Source organism: Canis lupus, chromosome 21 (assembly GCF_011100685.1).
Source record: "Canis lupus familiaris isolate Mischka breed German Shepherd chromosome 21, alternate assembly UU_Cfam_GSD_1.0, whole genome shotgun sequence".
Lineage (NCBI taxonomy): Eukaryota > Metazoa > Chordata > Mammalia > Carnivora > Canidae > Canis > Canis lupus.
The window spans coordinates 28,896,727-28,918,374 of NC_049242.1; the positions used below are offsets into that span (position 1 = coordinate 28,896,727).

At 46.0% G+C, this 21,648-nt stretch overlaps 3 protein-coding genes across 3 annotated transcripts; all 3 read left to right on the forward strand.

Annotated features, from left to right (window-relative positions):
- The first annotated feature begins 5,988 nt into the window (after positions 1-5,988).
- Positions 5,989-7,008, forward strand: OR52V2 (olfactory receptor family 52 subfamily V member 2). Its single transcript, XM_038569361.1, has one exon. It carries the CDS (start codon positions 5,989-5,991, stop codon positions 7,006-7,008), a length of 1,020 nt encoding a protein of 339 aa, XP_038425289.1.
- Positions 7,009-9,402: 2,394 nt separating this feature from the next.
- LOC119864860 (olfactomedin-4-like) lies at positions 9,403-15,162 on the forward strand. The gene is made up of 7 exons (XM_038568111.1): positions 9,403-9,471; positions 10,298-10,360; positions 10,613-10,765; positions 11,691-11,813; positions 12,003-12,156; positions 12,541-12,700; positions 14,451-15,162. Exons 1-7 carry the CDS (start codon positions 9,403-9,405, stop codon positions 15,160-15,162), a joined length of 1,434 nt encoding a protein of 477 aa, XP_038424039.1.
- Positions 15,163-17,087: 1,925 nt separating this feature from the next.
- On the forward strand, positions 17,088-19,417 carry UBQLNL (ubiquilin like). The gene has a single exon (XM_038568852.1). It carries the CDS (start codon positions 17,371-17,373, stop codon positions 19,213-19,215), a length of 1,845 nt encoding a protein of 614 aa, XP_038424780.1. The 5' UTR covers positions 17,088-17,370; the 3' UTR covers positions 19,216-19,417.
- Positions 19,418-21,648: the final 2,231 nt, after the last annotated feature.

Sequence of the window (21,648 nt, forward strand, 5' to 3'; positions counted from 1 at the left end):
CATAAACTAATCTTCAGTGAATCTAGGAAGCTGATTGGAATATCAGTAGATGAGATTTGTAAACTATCCCATAGCTTGATACTCTTTGACATTTGAACGTTAATAACTGTTCACACATTCTTTGCTTTCTCTTTTAAACTAATTAAGAGATAGTTATAGAAGTCAAACAAATGGATATATGAATATGTGCCTTATTTCTGTTAGTGTCATATTTGTGGATGAGCACTGGGTGTTATTCTGTATGTTGGCAAATTGAAGACCAATAAAAAATAAATTTATTATTAAAAAAATAAAAATAAAATTGTGAATGTGATATGAGTGTGTATTCAGGTTAACTTCCTACTATTTTATTTCCAAGTATAAACTTGGGGAGACACAACCTAGAGTAAGTCAAGATCTACTGATCTACCCTAGCTCATTCCTCTGCTGAAGAAAACGACTGAATCATGAAGGTGGATATACTTCCATGGGAACATATAGAGAGAGGCCTCTAGAAAAATTCTTCTCAAAATATCAATGAGGAAGGACCACTTTTTTTTAATGTCCCAAAACTGTAGATTAAGGTTTTTGTAAAATAAATTTCTAGAAAAATACATTTTTAAATAATCATAGAATACACAATCTCATTTCTATTATTGTATCCAAAGGCATAATATGTAAGTATTATTAGAATAAACAGAGGAAACAAAAGAAAGATTTGCAGAAATGTACATACTGTTTCTTGAAAGTGTGTATTGTGGTATTTACCGAAAATTTGTATTACATTGTGTAATTTTGTCATTCTGCAATTATAGTTAAACAAAAAGCTATGAGTGGAAGAGTGAAAGCCTCACAGTAAAATCCATTATATCCTTTAAAGCCATGTCATGCCATGCATATCATATTTAAAGTTTTAATGCATCAAATGAACTTTTATCTTTCTTCTTAATTTACCTAACATAACTTGGCTTGATGTCAATGCTACTTGTAAGCAATAATTTATGACTAAACCATTTTTTGGCGTATTGTTTGCTTAGGTTCTGCATTTCTACCCTTAGCAGTAGGCAAATGTGTCTCTAAAAGGTCTATTTTTTTAAGATTTTATTTATTTATTCATGAGAGACACAGAGAGAGGCAGAGACATAGGCAGAGGGAGAAATAGGTTCCCTACAAGGAGCCTGATGTGGGACTGGGATCATCCCCTGAGCCAAAGGCAGACGCTCAACCACTGAGCCACTCAGGCTTCCCCAATATCTGTGCATTCTTCAAGAGCAAATGAAATATACTTTTCCAGCTTTATTTGTTTTGTGAGTTGGCTTCTGTATCACTAACAAGTCCCTAAACATGTGATGTTATGTGGTCATTGTAAAATGGGCAGCCTGCTTAGGCACATACTCTGACAAACCACAGTACAGGATGGATTCCTCACTTGGAACTCCTAGGAATCAATTGTCATGTTTGCAAAGTGGACTTGCTGTTTCTGTCTCTGGACCATATCTCAGCCACTGCTCTCACATGCTCCTGCCCAGTGTATCCACACACTCTCTGCAAGGGAAAGGCCAGTCATGAGAAGAGTTTATTGGACTGTTCTAGAATATTGAAACACATGATTACTATAGTAATAAGGATGTTTTTGTTGTTTTTTGGAAACCAGTAGGTTTGTTCTGTGACAGTGTAAATACGGAACAAGTCATTCAAACTAGGTCTAAAAACAAATATAAACTGTGGGGGACATATTTTGAAATATCTGGTGTTATCACATCCTCTTCTGCCCTGATAAATGGAAGGCAGGGCATTTTTGAGAGAGGGAAGATTTGTGAAATACTGTCTACTATGAGGGTCCAGTAGCTACCCCATGTGGGTCCCGCAGGCATCTCAGATAGCCAGAGTTTGTCCTTAAGCTGACACTGTAAGCCACACACTGTAAGCTGACACTGTAAGCTGAGTAATGTGTCAGCTCTCCCAGGCTCAAACACCCTGCTGGTGCTCCGGTTTGCTGCTCTACTCTTCACACCACCTCTTGGGGAAGGTCCATGAATTGTCATTGTATAAAAGAAAAAAAAATAGCTCAAAGAATAAGACACTTGCTCTAGTCTGTTTAACAGTGGAATCTATCCCATGTTTGCCTGATTCAACAGCCCAGGCTCTTCCCCCACACTGCTTTGTCTGTATATCGGGCTAGGGGGCAGAAACAGTGCTAAGTAATGAGGACTGTCCATGTCTAGGTGGCAGCTGGGGTTGTTATTGTGCAGCAGGAAGCATGTCTCCATCTGAGTCTGCTGTGCCCCACCCAGGGCTCTACAGAGACCTCCCTGCTTGGTCTCTTCCTTTCCAGGGCTCTGAGTCCATGAGGCATGGAAACCTGGGGGGACTAAGAGAGTCAGCAGAGATGACTGCAGACTGTTGCAGATCCCTCATTAATAGTGCACAGCTGAGACTCACAGGTTCTCAATCCCACCAGGGACACAAGGTCCATGCCCCACCTGATGCCCTGAGAAGAGACCCATAAATTCTTCCTGCCCACACCTGCTCTCCCCAAGGCTTGCCTGAGAGTACCTTCAGAGTCCTCAGATCACTGATGCCCTAACTACTGAATGGACAGGCTGGAGCAGCAGGGACTGGAGCAGCACTGCATAGATGGAGGCTGGACGTCTCTTCATCATTAATCCCATCTCCCCAGCAGAGAGGTGAGAACTCCTGACCCATCAGCAGTAGGAATTCCTCAGCCAAGATCAGTGTCATGTACACAGGGTCTGAGGGCTCTTGAAAAGCTCATCTTCCTTGCCCTACCTGGATTCATCTCATAGTGAGCCAAGTACTGAAAGTCCTGATAGCAGTGCCAGCCCTCCTGTGAATCCTTCAGAAATACTTTGTCCTGATAGAAATGTGGTGTTTAGACTCATTTTCAGAGAACAGCTCTGGGGTGCCAGGGAGAGCATGGGTGGAGGCCAGTTGTGGCTGTTAAGTTTGAAAACTGGAGTGAAGTGTCATACTTGCTTGTCACTGTTTCTGGGTCAGAAATATGTGGAAGGTACAGGTTGGGAACCAAGGAAGAGAGATTAAAAGATATTCTCTATTTTATTTGGGAATTTTGTATTTAATCTACTTTTCTTGGCTCCATGATTCCTGTAAAGCAGGTGCATTTATTCTTACCTCAATATATGTAAAGGAAATAAAGGCATAGAGAGGTTGAATATCTTGTGCAAAGTCCCACAGCTGGTAGGTGGCAGACTAGGGTCTGAACCATATACTGTGGCCATGGAGCTCACTCCAAATCTTAACCACTATGCTAAAGGGGGAGTACATGGCAACAAGTGGATCGTTGTGCCTGGCTTCCCTCTCACTCCTACCTCCACAGAGAGCATGAGGATCATGAATTCTGATTAAACCAACGGCCAAAGTGCTTAATCCGTTCACTCCAAATCATATGACAAAGCTGGGACTGAACACATGCTGCCAGAGTTCAGTTCCCGAACTCTTCCCCTCTGCCTTCTTTCTGTGTGACTGCTTCCAGCTGCATTTAATACATTCCTTGTTCTGCTCCTCCCTGGACGGAACACTTGTGCCCCCAGCCCCTTAGGCAGGACACAGTCTGTGAGCCACTCTGAGGAGAAGCAGGCAGCGTGAGAAGGATCATCAGCACAGGAAGAGGGAGGACACAGGCTCTGGCTTGGAACCCACGGGGGCGAGGCCACAGATGGATCAAGGTGAGTCTGAGTCTGTGTCTGGTTCATGCAGGTGTGTGTGTCCCAGTGCCCCCAGTGACTCATGCCAGCAAGACAGCATGCCTGTGTGAATGGAGTCAGAACAAGGACCCCCTCAGAGTGGGGGGATCCCAGGTCAGATGAGCTGCTGAATCTGTGTGAGTGGCAGAGTAGCTTCTCCTGCCAAGAGGAAAAGTGCTGTCTGCTGGGAACAAGGCAAAGACTTCCCAGGCAGGAAAGGGTCCTGGACTAGGATCCAGGAGACCTTATTCCTTGTCCCAGCTGTGTGTGACCCAAGCCTCACTGTGCATTGGTTTCCTGATCACAGAAAGGGGCATGGACGGTGATGGCTGCGTGCATCGGCAGGTAGGAGCAGCTCCAGGGCTCCAGGCTGTGGCTCAGAGACACAGTCTCCTGCCCAGGAGTCAGGGGGAATGGCAATCCCACTGCCACCTCCGTCAGCATGTCCCTTGTGAACCCCTGACCCTGAGAGGACACTGAGGTGTGGAGGCCTGGAGATGAGGTGAGAGACCTGGCAGAGAGCAGAGCGGGCAGGGGAAGATGAGAAGCCGCTCCTCTGTCTACAGCCAGACACAGCAGAGCTTGAAGCTTGAGGTTGGGAGGAAGGTTCTCAGCCTCGTCCTCTTCCCCTTCACTTAGACTATGAGAGGAAGTAGAAGGAGCAGAGGTGTGAACTGTGGACATGGGCCATATGGAGCAATTTCCCTGGAATTTTGCTATTCTGAAGTATGCTGGCAGGGCCCACACCTGAGTACAGGACTTTCTTATGGGGCCCCTGCCTTCTATAGGTTATATTTGCTCTGTGGTCTTGGGAGTGACGTTCTCAGGCCTAAGGGAGTTTTCATCTTTCTTTCCTTGGAAAGGCTGGGCCTATCTTGTTAATCCTGAAAGGGTGTTCTCAGTGTTCAGAGGAGCCCAGAGGGCCTGGCCCTATTGTAAGAGAGGCAATACCAGAACCCAATAGTTGGCATAGCCTTATTCTTCAGAAGGAAGATCTGGTTTCTAAACCAATCAGATTTTTATTTGGGAAAGTCTATCCTCATTTATTACTGATTCTTCTCTGCAGGAGTCAAAACATGGGGGTGTGAGAGAAGGCCCAGGAGGAAGTGCTGCAGAGAAGCCTGGAGCAGACACAGACTGTGGGATGATTGATAGCTTTCCCTGGTGCCACCCTATTCTCTGCTCACCTGCCCTGGGTTCCTCACTCTCTGGAATAGCTCAAAATACTAAATACAATATGTCATGAGTTCGTGGACATAGCTGTGGTCTTCAGGTAGACTGTGGAAAGCACAGTATAGCTTAAACCTTTTTCTGTAGGCTGTTCCTTATTCACCTAAAGCTGAGAAGTAAAGCTATCCAAGTCCATGATTTTTACCTGCACTGCCATAGTGGCATCTGATCCCATTCCCTTCCATTGCAGCCCAGCCTCCATGCTCTGCCTTGTTCTCTGGGTAATCAGAGCTCTTCCAGACTGAATTCTTCAGAACCCAATGGGTCTGTCAATGGACAAAGAACAGAAGGAAAAAGAGCAACAAAGCTGAGTCAGGGGATGAGCGTTTACACTGGTCAAAGAAGGAATGAATGAATTTTCATGACCCAGTTACTTTGAAGTATGATGAATAGAGCTGGAGGGAGGAATGTCAAAGCCATGGGCAGCTGGGACAAGATACCAGATAAATTGGAAGGAAAAGACTGTTTGGGAGAGTAGATGAGCTAATAAAGTGGATTCTGGAGAAGGACTTTGGAAGACAAGTTTTGTCTGAGCATCTGTCAGTGAATGAAAGGAAAAATAGCCCTTCCACATCTCCAACCTTCCTACTTACAGCTTCATTGGGGTGGATGAAACATGGAGAATATTGGTGAGATTAGGCTTGGGTGACATGAGTAACTTCCTGCACAGGCTATCAGGAAAAGCATATTCCAATGCTCCTCTGTGCCTGGGCTGATTAGGAGACATTCCACCCAGAGAAGACTGTCAGAAGACTGTAGTTTTTTAGTCAGATGAGTTTTGATTCAAATCCTAGTTTTATTTACTAAATGTGTGACCTGTAGTAAGCCTGTTGACCTGTAAGAAACCAAATTCCTTCATTCATTTTATGGGAACATTAGCAAATCCACAGGTAGCTAGGGAATCCACGGGTCAGCATATGGCTCTCAGCAAATGCTGTAGCACCCAAAGTCCTGACCCTCATCACCACCTACCTAAAATCTCTGGGGAACTGGTGATTGCTTCTCACAGGCCTCATTCATACCCTGCAGGGACAGAACCAGGGTGAACGAGGAGATGGAACTGGATCCTGCACTGCCTGTTCTCAACCAGACTGTGCTCACCTCTGGGCCTGGGCCTTTTGTCCTGTTGGGGGTGCCAGGACTGCAGACCTTGCATGCCTGGCTTTCAGTGCCTGTGTGTCTGCTGTACATGGCTGCTTTGGCAGGGAATGCCCTTCTCTTGGGGCTGGTAGCCACTGACAAGACACTTCAGACACCCATGTACCAGCTGCTGGGGCTTCTGGCAGCCGCGGACTTGGTTCTGGCCACATCCACAGTGCCCAAAGCTCTGGCTGTGCTCTGGGGCCTGTCAGGGGAGATCTCCTTCGCAGCCTGCCTAGCCCAGCTCTTTGTAACCCATGTGACCTTCATTGCTGAGTCTTCAGTGCTCCTGGCCATGGCCATAGACCGCTATGTGGCCATCTGTCAGCCTCTGCGCTATGGGGCACTGCTTACCCAGCGTGTGGTGGGCATAGTGGCAGTAGCCGCAGTGACCCGTGGTGCCTGTGTCATGGCACCTCCAGTGGCCTTGCTCCAGAGACTGCCTTACTGTGGGCAGCGGGAGCTCCCCCACACCTACTGCGAACACATGGGTGTGGCTCGGCTGGCATGTGGCGACACACGCCCCAACGTTTGGTATGGCTTGGCCACCACATTGCTGTCTCCAGCCCTGGACTTAGGGCTCATTGCTGCTTCCTATGCCCTCATTCTCCGTGCTGTATGTCGCCTGCCATCCCATGGTGCCCGCTGCAAAGCCTTGGGTACCTGTGGGGCGCATGCCAGCGTCATCACTCTTTTCTACACCCCTGCCCTCTTCTCTTTCCTGGCTCACCGTTTTGGCCGCCACACAGTGCCCAGTCATATCCACATCCTCCTGGCTAACCTCTATGTGGTGGTGCCACCTGCCCTTAATCCTGTGGTCTATGGAGTACGTACCCAGCAGATTGCTCAGAGGCTCCGGTACTTGCTTCGGCTCTGGTGGGCAAGGGCAGTAAGGGATGTGGGCCCCGAGAGGGCCTCCCGTGGCAGTGAATGAGCACCTGTTTGCTGCAGGATGTGCCCTCAGATGGCTAAATGGTGCTGTGAGGCTCCTCTGCCCAGAATGCTAAAGAAGGTATCTTCATTATCTGCCAATAGGTGGCGCTCTGGTCACCCCAACCTTGTTTCATTGAATGAACAGAAGGCATACTGAACTCACCTCTTCTGGCCTGTGCCTAGTGTGGCTAGAGTTTTTCTGGTTTTTCTAACTATGTATTCATCCCCACAGTTACGTATCACACACATAGAACATGTTGGACCTGGACTGTGGCAAACAGGGAGGCCCAGGACACAACCTGGAGATCAAAATCTCATCTTTCTCCATCACTCTGCCCAGCCAGCACCAAATTAAGTGAAAGATGGCTTTGTGTAGGGCCTTCGGTGTGTGTGTGTGTGTGTGTGTGTGTGTGTGTGTGTGAGAGAGAGAGAGAGAGAGAGAGAGAGAAAGAGAGATACTAAGCAGGAACTCCATGTTTGCTGAAGGGGTGAAAACAGAAGGGGCTGAGGAAATGGTACAATATGAATAAAAGAGAACATAGCTCTGGAAACTTGACACAACTTTTTTTTGTATTTTTTTCTTTTTTTATTATTTAAAAAAATTTATTGGAGTTCAATTTGCCAACATATAGTATAACACCCAGTGCTCATCCTGCCAAGTGCCCCCCTCAGTGACCATCACCCAGTCACCCCACCCCCCCGCCCACCCACTTCCCCTTCCACTACCCCTTGTTCATTTCCCAGAGTTATGTTGACACAGCTTCTGACCTGGCTGATTCATACCTCAATCTTGGAAAAGCTGCTGGCTCTGGGAGGGAAGACAGTGGACTGCCCCATGCTACCTGCCTGAACTATTTCCCCTCTCTGCTCACAAGCCTAGCTTTTCTATGCTTTCCCAACTAGTTCCAATCACCAGGTTGAGTTGGCAAAACAGGAAGATGACCCTAGCACCAGTTGTCATGCTTCATGCTCTGTGTTCTTGCATGCTTTCTCCTCTCCATCCTTCCTTCCATAAAGTTCTAGTAACACCCACCTGTGGACAGTGATTCTGGAGATGCTTCTTGCTCCATGCAGCTTAGGGTGCCCAACTCTCATACCTCCCTAACCTCTGTGGCTCCCCTGGACCCATGGCTATGGCAAGGCTAGGCCAGAGGAGTTGATGGAGAGTGGATACCAGGCCTCAAGCAAGGAGTCAGAAGGTGAAAATCTGTAAAACAAGATGAGGGTATAATCTTTCATCAAAGATTGCCCAATGGAACTCAAGGTGTGTCTTCCTGGAGTCATATGTTCATTTAAGCTCTCCAACCCCTTCCCTAAAAGGAGAAGTAGAGACTTCATATGCTTCTCTCTACTGGGTATCATGTGTTGGGCAAAGGGCTCTAAAGGAGGGGATGCATTAGCAAATGGCCTTTATGCTAAATGCCTATGATATCTGAACTGGGGGAGCAATGACAAGTAGGAAATACCAAAGGATACAAATTGCTCAATGGAAAAATGGGGAAAATGCAGTCTTCATAGGAAATCTGACATGTCCTTAGGTATTTGGAGGGTTTAAAACTCACTGCTGCCTGGGAAGTACTCAAGAGACATAGTGGAAGAAGAAAGAACAGTTTTGAGTGTCTGGCACTAGGAACACTGAGCTATGACCCAGGAACCAGCTCTTCCTTTTCTTTGGGGTACCCTAGGCAAGAGCCCAGAGGACCAGAGGCTTAACAAGAAGATACTGGCCAGGGGGGCCTTCTTGAAGGACAGGCAGTGGAGGCTGTTGGCATCAGGAGCTGGGATTAGGAGAAACATTTGAATAGTGGGATGAGATGGAAACCTTTGGAGTGCTTAGAACAGTGAAAAAGACAGACTTCTAGGTGTGGGGAGGGCATGCGGCAGAACAAGCCAGCACAGGGCCGCACAGTCCCTCCAGGTATACAGCTTGGTCTTCCTCCAAGGGCCCTTGGTTACCAAAATGGCTTTTGTCCTAGAGATGGATCAGATGGAGTTACTAAATATCAGAGGAGTACTCTAGAGTATTCATGTTGAGAGAAAGACCGTAAACCCTCCTGAAAGGGACCCATCCCAAGGCCCCCACAGCCTGTCTCAGGTTTGCCTTATTCTGTTTGGACAGGAGAACCCAGCAGGATGAGGATATATCTCAGCTTGAGGACAGATGAGAGAGATCCTGTTCATGTAAAAAAGTCACTTCCACCTCATTTCTGGAAGCACAAGAGTGTCACAGCCTCTTCTCCCACGCCCCACCCCGTCCCCTCCCCACCCCTCTCATGCGCTCAGTCCTTTCAGGTGTTGAAATCTGTATCCCTCCTACTGAGACCATTCACTTGGACTGGAGATAAAAGGCTAGGAGGACTCAAAGGTCTTGTTCCCCTTCTATAGCAGAAACAAGATGCAGCCTGCCCTGGCCCTCACAGTACCCTTACTGCTGCTGCTCCTGGTGCTCCCAGGACAGCCTCAGGTACAGACTGGGGGTGGGGAGATCTCAATCAGGTGGGGAGGTGGTTCTGGGTTTTGGACTGGCTTCCCTCACCATTCTGATCTGTATCAAGAAGCCCCAGGTTCTGAGAGAGAGTGAAGGTGGAGAGGCCTAGGGATGTCTGGAACAAGGATGGGATACCCAGTCAACTCTGACTGTTGCTGGGCTTGGGTAAGCATTGAGTGAGAGAGGGAAAACAAGGATGAAGGTTAGAGAGGAGGATTTCTGGGCTGTCCACCCTGCTCTTCTATGAGGCCTCACTTTCTGCAGAAATCTGCCACCCTTTTCCTGTGTGAAGGATGCTGGAGCTGAGGGAGGCCAGCCTGGGCTATTATAGGCATGTGCCCTCTGCTTCATCATCCCCAGAAACTAAACCACTGGGCTGGGGTTGCAGACTGAAGACATAGCCAAATTAATTCCCAGGACCAGAGAAGCTACATGTGGGACTATTCAGAGAAGGACAGGAGTCACATATCTTGATTCTTGAAGAATCTGTAAGAACCCCAGCTGATTCTTTTTTTAAACTCTCAGTACCTCTAGTTTTTCACCTAAAAAAAAAAAAAAAAGAAGAAGAAGAAGAATTGAAGTCATATGTTGTCACATTCTTGTGAATGCTAAATATCAGTCTGGTGCCTCATGGTGCTACTAACATCCATCTCCTTTCTTTGACAATTTGGAACTCTGTTCTTGCTGTTTCGAGACAAAGTGAACTTGTGGTAATATACTATTCTCCAGAGTAGAAGTACTGTAGCCCCTAAACTGGTTCCCTAGGGACTTCTTTTCAGAGCAGCTTTCTTCTTCTCCACAGAGCCTTGAGGAAGAGTTTACTCCCAGCTCTGTGAACTGCGGCCAGAGCCAGCCAGAATATAAGGTAGAGTGAGGGAGGCCCTACTGCTAGGAGCTGGAAGGGGGCTCTGCTTCGGTTCTGGGAAGTCAAGGGAAGAGTCGCTCAAACTCATGGCAGAAAGGAACCCAGACAGTCATGAACAATCTCCTGTGCAAAGAGAGCTCTTCTCTGACACTCCAAAGGAGGGTCAGCTCTTCTGCTTCATGTTCCTAAACAGTACATTGTTGCCCCAGCATGTTTGATTATGCTTAATGTATGATGGTCTTGCTTTTGCAGCTGGTGAAAAGTGTGCCAGGTTCTGAGGATGAAGATGGCCTGTGCCACTGTATAGTTCACCTGTCCAACAATCTCATTCCACTGAAGCAGCTGGAGCAGCTACAGAGTATAGCCCAGGAACTCATGGACAAGTACAATCAGGGGCTATCCAGGGTGAGCACTGGAGCTGTGGGCCAGGGCCAGCAGTTATACAGGCACATTCTCTCCTGGATGCAGCATGAGGATGAGCCAAGGTGGAAGAGAAATTGCTGAGTGAAGCATAGCCCTCATCTTTGAGATGAATCCTGAGTATGAAGGAAAAATTAGGTACTATTCTTGGGATTCTCAGTGGCAGTCACAGTACAGAGAAGCTTGTGTAGGATGTGCTTCCTCCACTAAGAGGCCAATTCATGGGTATAGGTGCAGTGGGAGATGGGAATACGTCATAGGAAAAGAAGAAGGAAGTGGGATGACCAGTATAAGGGAGACAGAAAAGATCTGGAGTTGAGTTAAAATAGGGGCAATATCTGGAGAGACTTGTGGGTCAAGCTGGTGAGCTGTGCTTACACTGTAAGGTTGAGTGAATGGAAATATGACATTCAGCATGTGATGTGAGCAGTTGCTTTTTGGAATGGCCACTCGTGGAGCCCTGGGGAAGGTTGATGGGAGAGGGCCTGGAAACTAGGAGTCTGTCCATTCATTCACTCACCAAGACACCCCTGAGGTGTGGCTGTAACCAGGAAGGGGGAGACAGAGTCTAGGCATACCCGGGAAACAGTTATTTTCCCTGCAGTGAACAGAGGGACATGAATGTCCTCATTTGTGAGATGGAGATAACACTAATACTTACTTGAGGTTATTAATGGAATAAAAGAATGTATGGATCTGAGAGTATTTTGTTGGCTGTGTGGAACTGGAACTGGGAGACTGTGAATAGAAGAAAAGAGCTATAGGTCTTGAAGTTTGAGGGAACTGCCTGTCCATGCCCCGCACCCGGGTTGGCGAGTAGGCACACACCATTGAAGGTTAGGATAACCAGGTCCGGGAAATAAACCGTGCCCTGAAGGCCGGGAATCCCATTGCCTTTGCTTCCTCCTAGGAGACCCCAAACTACAGCCTGCTACGCCTCGAACTGGAGGGAGCACGGAAGTTGGTGGACCAACTTATGGCCAAAGGAGAAGTCTGTGAGGCTGAGAACCTCCTCTCTCAACTCCAGAGCCAAGTACGTGGATAGATTAGAGAATCCCTCTTCCCTTCATGGCATCCTCTCTTATTTAATCTCATAAATTTGATGATTTCCAAAATCACTTACTTCTGGAGAAAAGCGACACTGAGCTGAGTAATATGGGAGCCTCACTTCAGGTCTTAAGAACAGTTTGTGACTTATATCCTTGACATCTCGTTTCCATAGGTGGCTAATGCCAGCCTCACACTCAAGCTTCTGGCTGACTCTGACCAACGTAGCCTCTGTGCTTTCCGCCAGAAGGTGGATGTCCTTGAGGGCCGGCTAAGTGAGTGTGAGAGGACGAAGAGGCAAGAGGACTCTGGTCCACCCCTGCCACCTGGTGAGGCATCACTGAATTCTTAAGATCTCACCTCCCCAAAGACAGAGTTTGGGAATGTAGGATTGGCTATGGTATGCAGGGTTGGACAGTAAAGGTCTTGGTATAGAATGAATCTTTTGTTTCCTTGCATGGTACATCACTAAGGGATGCAGACTCTCACATACAGACATGCTAGTATACACAGATAGATAGAAACACACTTATAATCAGACATGTGCACTGTCCTGTATTCGCACAAAGTCACGCCTGCTTATATACCTGTACATGCCCTCAGGTAGATGGACACATGCTGAAATGCACGCATGGATATCACACTTTCATTATCCTCTCCCTGGAGGTTGTGTGTTTCACTCCGGTTTCTACCTTGGCTGCTCTCTTCTCTAGGTTCTTGTGCCCACAGAGGCCTGCAGAAAGTCAGCAGACCCTTTGTGGTGCAACTCAACTGGAGAGGCTCCTCCCACAAGGCAGGTGTCTGGGGTCGAGACTCAGGACCCAATCCAGACTCTTCCCTCTACTGGGTGGCCCCTCTGAGTTCAGATGATAGGTGAGTTCAAGATGGTTTCCATTTTGCAACCAGTTTCATTCCAAATGTTCTCCACATTACCCTAACAGGGTTCTTTATGGCCCCAGCCGAGCTTCCTCTCTCCATTTTAGGTATGCCCCTGGATAACCTTGGCCTAGGCCAGACAGGTCACTTCCTAGACCTCCTTTCAGGATTAAGGATGGCCCAGATGGCCCTGAGCTACCTCAAAAACCCACTGTCTGAAATTTCTAATCCCATCATAAACGAAACTGGTTCTATCTGTAGCCTGATCTAATCTCAAGAGCAAATTCTTCCCCGCCTGGCTTCAGAATCCTACCTTCTTCCTAAAAGATGTTTACAGGATGAGCTTGACCATACTTGAGAGATGGACTCAAACGGAGCTGAGTTTAAATCTCAGCACTTAAGCTAAATGAGTCTGGAGAAATGCATTCATGTCTCAGAACCACTCTAGCCATCTAGAAAGTAAGGATAGTTAAATTGCAAGAATATCATGTGAGATTCCATAGCAAAGTGTGAACAGCATAGTAGGTGCTGATAGATGTTTTTTAGATGAAAGAATTGCTAACTAAATCCATGAGTAGACAAATGAGCCCTTCAATAAACTGGCAGCCTGTCTAGGTAGCTAGGCTCAGTGCACAGGCAGGGTTTTTAAAGTCAGGACATGTAGGAGTATGAGAAAAATCCAGCTGAGCAGGAGATCATGGGAGGGAAGGATGAACATGGCTTGAACCTGAAGAGTCTCAGTGGAAGCTCATCTCAGACAGATTAGTGTTACTTATAATATTGATCCCAATTCCTACAGGTACTTTGTATCATATGAAGCACATTTACATGACTTTGCTTTTTAAATCCTTTCAAAATATCTCTTTATAAGGCAGGACTTGTTGTCCAATGTTAAGCTGTGACAATACTCATAATTCAGGGATAATTTAAAGTACTTTCCAAAGTGGCCTCATGAGTATAGATGTCCCCAACTTCAGCTCTCGAACTATGTTTGGTCACAGGACACTGGTGTCTCAAGAGCAGGAGGAAAGCAGTGGAGTCAAGGGTACAGAAAGTCTCCATAAAGGAGAAAAGAATAATAACTATTCCTTGATTGCTTACTTTGAGATGAATATTCTACTAATTGTTTTATTCACATTATTTTGGTCAGTCCTAACAATCAATGAGATAGATTCTTTTGGTATTCTTTTTTTTTTAAAGATTTTATTTATTTATTCATGAGAGACAGACAGAGAGAGAGAGAGATTGAGGCAGAGACACAGGCAGAGGGAGAAGCAGGCTCCATGCAGGGACTCGATCCCAGGTCTCCAGAACCAAGCCCTGGGCCGAAGGTGGCGCTAAACCGTTGAGCCACCCAGGCTGCCCTCTTTTGGTATTCTTTTTATGGATTTTAATTATGAGGTGAGAGACTTTCAACAAATTATTTAGCAAATTATTTAGGTCTCTTTTTGAGACCCGGTCTCCTAATCTGTGGGAATACAAACTACCTTCTGGTGTTTTCACTATAATTAAATGAGATAATGCATGCACAGTGTCCATGAGGCATTATTGAGTTTGATGTCACTGTTATTACTGTTACTGATTTTCTTACAGTTATTTTTTGTCACAGTATGTTGTAAGTAAAAGAAGAAAGATTACAAATCAGTTCTGTCTGATTCCAAAGCTCCCACTATTAATTAGAACACTAGTCTGTTCATTTTTATTGGCATTGTGTACCCTGATGATTCTGGTGTGGTGCTTGGCCTAGGTACTTTGACTCCTACCGGCTGTACAAGTCCTATGATGACCTGGTACTGATGAAGAACTATAAGGAGTGGACAATGGGCTATGGTGATGGCAGTGGTAATACTGTGTATGAAAACTTCATGTACTTTAATTACTATGGCACACATGACATTGCCAAGGTGAATCTTTCCTCCAACACCCTGGTGCTACAACGCCCATTGCCCAGCGCCACCCACAACAACCGCTTCTCCTATGCTGGTGTGTCCTGGAAAGACATAGATTTTGCTGGTGATGAGAAGGGGCTGTGGGTCCTTTACGCCACTGAGGAAAGCAAAGGCAACCTGGTTGTGAGTCGTCTCAATACCAGCAACTTAGAAGTGGAGAAAACCTGGCACACCAGCCAGTTTAAGCCAGCTTTGTCAGGAGCCTTCATGGCCTGTGGAGTGCTCTATGCCATACGCCCACTGAGCACCCGCCAAGAGGAGATCTTCTATGCTTTCGATACCACCACAGGGCGGGAGCACCATCTCAGCATCCTGCTGGATAAGATGCTGGAAACTCTGCATGGCATCAATTACTCTCCCTTGGATCATAAGCTTTATGTCTATAATGATGGTTACCTGGTCTATTATGACCTCAGCTTCCGGACACTGAAGCACAGGCCAGCTAGAAAGGTCTCTTGGCTTTCTACTGAACCAAATCCTGTCATTCCCAACAAAACTTCCAGGCCCTGAGACCCGGGGTGGGGGGGCAGAGTATTGGGAGAAGCATGTCTTCCTCACCCTTCAGATGAATCACCCTCCAAAAAGGCCATCAGTATACTGATTGGAAAATGTCGATTATATCTTTATAGTTGATAATTCTGTAGAATTAATAACTCAATCATCACATTAAAGTTCTTTTTAATAAAGGCCTCAGTAAATTAGATTGGGATTTCATTGGGAAACAAACACTAAAACTAACAAACACCTCTTTACTAGAATCCCAGAATTGTAGGAGCTACACTCTAATTTTTAAAACAAATCTATTCTGTGTTTTGAAAACTGTGAATCCAGCTCTGACAACTATAAAATTCCATTAACAAGGCTTAGCATAGTAAGTCTTAAGTTGAGAGCCTCTGGTCTCAGTGCAGAGACCTAGGGCAACTGGTCATTAGAATGGTCATTATCCTCAGCTTCCTGTAGGGTACCTGGGAAGACAGAGGCCAGTGTCTTGGTATGAAAATCAATGATTCACTGTCCTGAATCATCTCACTTTGAGTGAAATTCAGTGAGGGACTTAGGTCTGAGTCCCATTCTAGGAAGTGAGCAGCTATATGGCTGAGGATGAGGAGGGTCTGACATGGACTGAGCTGGTGGTCTAGATATTCTCAATAGAGAATCCTTTGGTGTGACACAGGAAGTCCCCTGGCAAGCCGTCTGTAATTTCTTTGCTCATCTTCAACACACTGAGAACATAGAGACCCAAACATTCCACATCTGTTACTTACCTATCTGTGTGATTCAACTCCCTTCCATGAAGTTGGATGGAATGTTCAAAATTTCAGACCCCAAAGTCTTCAGTCACCCAGAGGGTACCAGATTACTTCATACACATTGTCTTATGTTTACACTTCTGCATATACAAACATTCACAAATATACATCCAATCAGACATATGGGTTCTTATTCATATGTATGATATTTCCATCTACATAGACATAAGTACACATTTTAACACATCGACTAACAGAAAATTCATCTACTATGCAAATAAGATCAAGCACTATCCTCCAAATCTGCATGGAACTAAGAATCTGGTTTAGTTGCCTAAACCTGTCCTGTTAGGTATTTCACTATGAATCTCTTCCACCGTCACCTCTTGATTTATAGACCTCTCTCTTTCTAATGCTTTGACACAAAGGTGGGCACTAAAGACTGGGCTAAGACATTGAAACAAATTTTTCTAAAAGTTCTGCTAAAATGATGTGTAGAAAAGACCAAGTGATAAGTGAATAAAAAATACTTTGCCAGTAAGGGCTCACTCACCTTTAATTTGAAATGCTCCTCAGAAAGCCTCCCCAGCTAGCCTTGCTCCTGCTTTTAGGATAGAGGAAATCTTTCTCCACATGAGAGCACTCTCACTTAAGTCCAGAATCACTAAACCTAGAGTCAGAGAGGACCATGACCTCCTCTTCCACTTGTGAACTTTGTTCTTGTTCCCTTTTCCTTTGTAAGGCCTTACTTTTTTGAGATCTCTAACAAAAGTAGTAAGATCCCTCTTACAGGAGAGATTCCATTCTTCCAGGTATGCAGTTTTATCTATGGCTTCAACAAACTATATATATATAGTTATATAATGATATATATATATCATTATAACAAGCCTGCCGTCTCAACAGGGACCCACACAGCACCACAGAGAAGCACACATCTCACATAAGCAATCTGGTCTTTTTTTTTTTTTTTTTTTTTTTTTAATAGTTTCATCCTGAGAACCTGACCTCCATTTTCTGGAAAATGACCTTGTTTTATTTTATTATGAAGATCTGGTGACGCCACCCCCACACATACACAAATATGACTCCCTGACAGAGACTGTGAGACTAGAGTTGACTTCACAATATCCCTTTTTTGAAGAAGTTATGGTTTTGGTGGGTGGGGCAGAAGGGAGGGGCAGCCCTGGGTGGAGTCATCTTTACTTAGCCCACCTAGTACCAACTATGAATCAGTAGCCACGACAGGCCTCAGCTAGGCCACATCTGGAGAACTGGGGTGGGGGGTATAACATCATAAAATACCTGGCCCCAGCCTGGTCACTCATCCCTTTCTCAGCAACAAGGAAACTAGCCTTTGGCTTGAGAACACAACAACTGAGACGGGGGCCAGCAGAAACACTCCTCTGCCCTCACCCCTTCTGCCCCGGTTTCCACCTGCTCACCATCTGCCTTCCCACTGAGGTCCATGCCGCATGTCATCTCTCGAACACCCAAGATGGCCCAGAGTGGGCATTCTTCAGGTATGCCTGCAGACAAGAACATTTCTTCGAGTGTCACCCGAGTGATAGTGAAGACAGCAGGCAAGCAGGAAGATTTTATGATAGCTGATGACACCTCGGTGAGGCAGTTCAAGGAGAAGCTATCCACCCACTTTAAGTGCCAAATGGACCAATTAGTGTTGGTCTTCATGGGCCGCCTTCTCAAAGACCATGACACACTGAGCCAGAGGGGCATCCTAGATGGCCACACCATTCACTTGGTCATCAAGTCCAAACGCAGCTCCAGATCCCTAGCACATTCCTCCCGGAACCTGTCGACCAAAGAGCCCTGCCACCAGGTCAGAAACACTGAAGGAAACACCAATGGGGTATACCAACCTGCGGGTGTGAGTCACACCCCATTGGAATCAGCCCTCCTTGTGGAGCCTGATGCTCCCAAAGTGCATTCCCAGGATCTGGAAGTGAGTGGTCCAGAGTACATAGCACAGATGCTACAGAATCCTAGTATCCAGCAGCTTCTATCTAACACAGACCTCGTGAGACAGTTCATCTCAGAACACCCAGACATGCAACAACTGATGCAGCAGAGCCCAGAAGTCTCCTACATCCTTGACAATTCTGACATTCTATGGCAGACTCTGGAGCTGGCCAGAAACCTTGCCATGATTCAAGAGATAATGCAGATCCAGCAACCTGAGCAGATTCTTGAGCATCCACTGAACCCACAGTCACACCTGGGCTTAGAGACATTGCCAGGTGGGGATAATGCCTTGGGTCAGAGTTATGTTGATTGCAATGACCAAATGCTCAACAGTTCACAAGATCTTTTTGGGGGCAACCCTTTCCCAGCTCTCCTGGAAGGACAAGTTTTGCAACAACTTCAGTCCTCGCCTCCATCTCCACCACCACCCCAGGAACGGCAGGACCAGCTTCCACAGCTCCCTACAACCCGAGTCATCTATACTAGTTCTCATGGTTTATCCTCCGTCACCTCGGCCAGTGTTACCCCCAACAAGGTGAACCATACTCCCAGTACCCATACCACCACTATCTCCACCAAGGGCCCGAGTCCTACCTGTCCCATTCAGCAGCCGGCTAGGGTACCAGCCTTACCCAGCATAGAGCTCACTCAGCAGCCCCAGACAGAGGACATAGATGCCACCATCTCTCTAGATAGCTCTGACCAGAAATTAGAGGATGACCTCCAGCCTTCAGATGAGCAGACCAAATCCCAAATCACCGGAAGTATGATGCAGTTGCTTTTGAACAACCCGTACTTGGCAGCCCAGATGATGTTGTTCATAAGTATGCCCCAGCTGAGTGAACAGTATAGGCAGCAGCTGCCCACATTCCTACAGCAGACACAGCTTTCCGACATGCTTATAGCCCTAGCCAACCCTAAAGCATCACAAGCAATATTACAGATCGAACAAGGTCTGCAACTCTTAGCCACAGAAGCTCCTGTTCTTCTACCCTGGGTTGCACCCTACCTTTGGGGCCTGGGTTGGCTTCCTGCACCCAGCTGTAGCCACCCTGATACAGTGCCCTGGGCCTGGGATGTGCCAGATATTGCTGAACCCAAAGGTCCTGAATGCTGCCACAAATCTGGAACAGGCCTGCAGAGTCTACAGTCCTTAGCTGGAGACCCTTCTCATCTTCTGCAAGCCCCTGAGATTCGTTTCAGCCAGCAAATGGAATCTCTTCAGGCCATGGGATTTGGGAACCACCATGCCAATCTGCAAGCACTCATTGCTACTGAGGGGGACACCAGCGCTGCTATTCGCAAGCTCAAGAGATCCCATGGATTCTAACCACCATGCCTACTTTTTTGCTTGTTACCTGCCTGATGATCCATTTGACCACATCATCTCTCTCTTCTACCTCTTCTGCTGCTTCCAACCAGGAAAGGCCCTGGAACAGGAGAAACCAAACAATGCTTTCTTCACTGAAGAATAGACCATTGGCCATGGGTAGAAGATCTGTCAATAAAATGGCTACTCCCACATACCCCCATCTGAGGTTTGGCTTTGTTTCTTTTGCAAAAAAAAAAAAAAAAAAGGAACTATCTGTGTGTACGATTTCCCTGTCTCACCTACGGTACATACATGAGCACATACACATACCACATGCATATGTCAATTTAGAGATAGAGAATCATAGTTGCACGCATAGAACCATAAGCTCAGATACCATGCTCACATATCCAAAAACATGTATACATAGCCTCAAACAGTGTTGCACACATACACAACGTCATACAGTCAAAGATTCACATTGATAGACACAGATATTCAGCACACTGCACACACAGCTATGGACATGCATAGAAGCATACAGATGCCTAAAGATGCATAAACAGACTCATCCATGTGTAGAGGAAGATAGTCATACATACCCATACAGAAAGGGAAAATTGCTATAGATAGACACAGGTATGTAGTCATAAAGACTTCCTCAACTTTCCAAGTCCAAATTGTTCAAGTTTAAAAGTGGAAGAATGGCCTGGTGGACCAGAGTAGGAAAAGTCCACATTTCAGTTAGGTCAAGGTAAGTATTTGTCCTCTTTAGGAATCTCTTACTAACTGCCATCGTCACAATCATAGGACTTTCCTGGACTGTTACTATTCACTCTTGAGCCCAGAAAGATGGAGCTGCCGACCCTGACTGCATATTCCTGTCGCCAAAACTCAGACATCCGGGGCATGGCAGATTCCAAGAATATACATCCTTCAGCATAATTAATATCCGTAGCTTGTGTTCTCTGTAGTTAGCCAAGGCCCCATCTCTTCCTCTTCCTGCCTCCAGAGGAGTATCCCAGCCAGTTGGTGTGTAAACAATTACATAAGCTAAATATTATTTTAGGCGTTGAAGAAATAACAGTGACCAAATAAATTTCCTTTATTTATGGAGTTTACTTTCGTGGGGATAAGACTGTATTCTACCTAACTTACAAATAAGTGTTATTAGGGAAAATGAAGCAGGATAAGCTCTTCTACAAGCAGGGGTAATCCAGGAGATCTCTCTGTAAGGCAATAGTTGAGCAGAAATCAAAAGGAAATGGGAGAACTGAACATGCACTCCCTTGGGAGAAATCTATTCCAGGCATAGGAGGCTACCTAGGGGTAAAAGCATAAGGAAGGAATGAATATTCTTGAGGTATTTGAAGAATAACAAGGAGATGCTGTAGCTGGAGTGGAGTGTGAACTAAACAATGGGAGGAAAAACAGAACATCAGATAAATCAGGAAGAGCTTTGTAGGTCTGATGAGGACACTGAATTTTACTAGGAATGTAGTAGAAAATCCATGCTTAATTTCAAGCGAACAATGCAGGAGTTTCGGTGGGTGGGTCTGGCTGCAAAGTGGGGAAAGACTGTAGTAGAGGTAGAACTATAAGTGGGTGCACTAGTGAGGCAGCTTTTGCAATGGAGCAGGTGGGAGATGGTGGTGTCTGGTGCAGTGGAGGTGGTGACTGGTATTCAGATTCTGGTCTGCAAAGGGTACCCACAGAAATTTGTGTACTTCTCACAGACCACCCCTCTTCCAGCCCTGACACTGCAATCAGCAAGATTGAAGGAGAACCCACAAAACTCATATAGATCTATTGCCAGACTCCCACTCCACCCCCTCAAACTAGTAAAAAGATATGTCTCAAGAAAGAATTACATCTAAAATGGATTTTCCACCTTCCCATTAAGATGTTTCTATCCAATCAATCTTTTAAAAAAAATTTATGTATATATGTATGTATGTATGTATAGAGCTCGAGTGGGAGGGAAGAGCTGGAGGGAGATAGAATCCCAAGAAGACTCCACACCAGGCATGGAGCCTATTGTGTGGCTTAACTACCTGCTTGAAATCGGAGTCGACCTCAAAACCCTAAGACCATAAGCTGAGCCAAAACCAAGAGTTGGAGGCTTAACTGAGTAAGCCACTCAGGCTATCCAATCAATTAATATGATTGAACTTTATACCCTGTTTACCACAGTTTACATGAAAGCCCAAGCTCTTTGCATCATTTTTCTGATTCTTACCCCAATATGCTCTGAAAATCCCTCATCTGACCCAATTTTTCCATTGGTCATCAATTCTCCAAACCTTTCCACCCACCATCTAGAACTCATAATTTAGCAACAGCAAAACCTACTCTATCTAACTTTTCCTCTAAATGATCCCCACCTTTGTGCCATAACTGAAATCTGACTGTCCACTGACAGTCTGTATGCTCTGTCCTCCATCCTCTTAT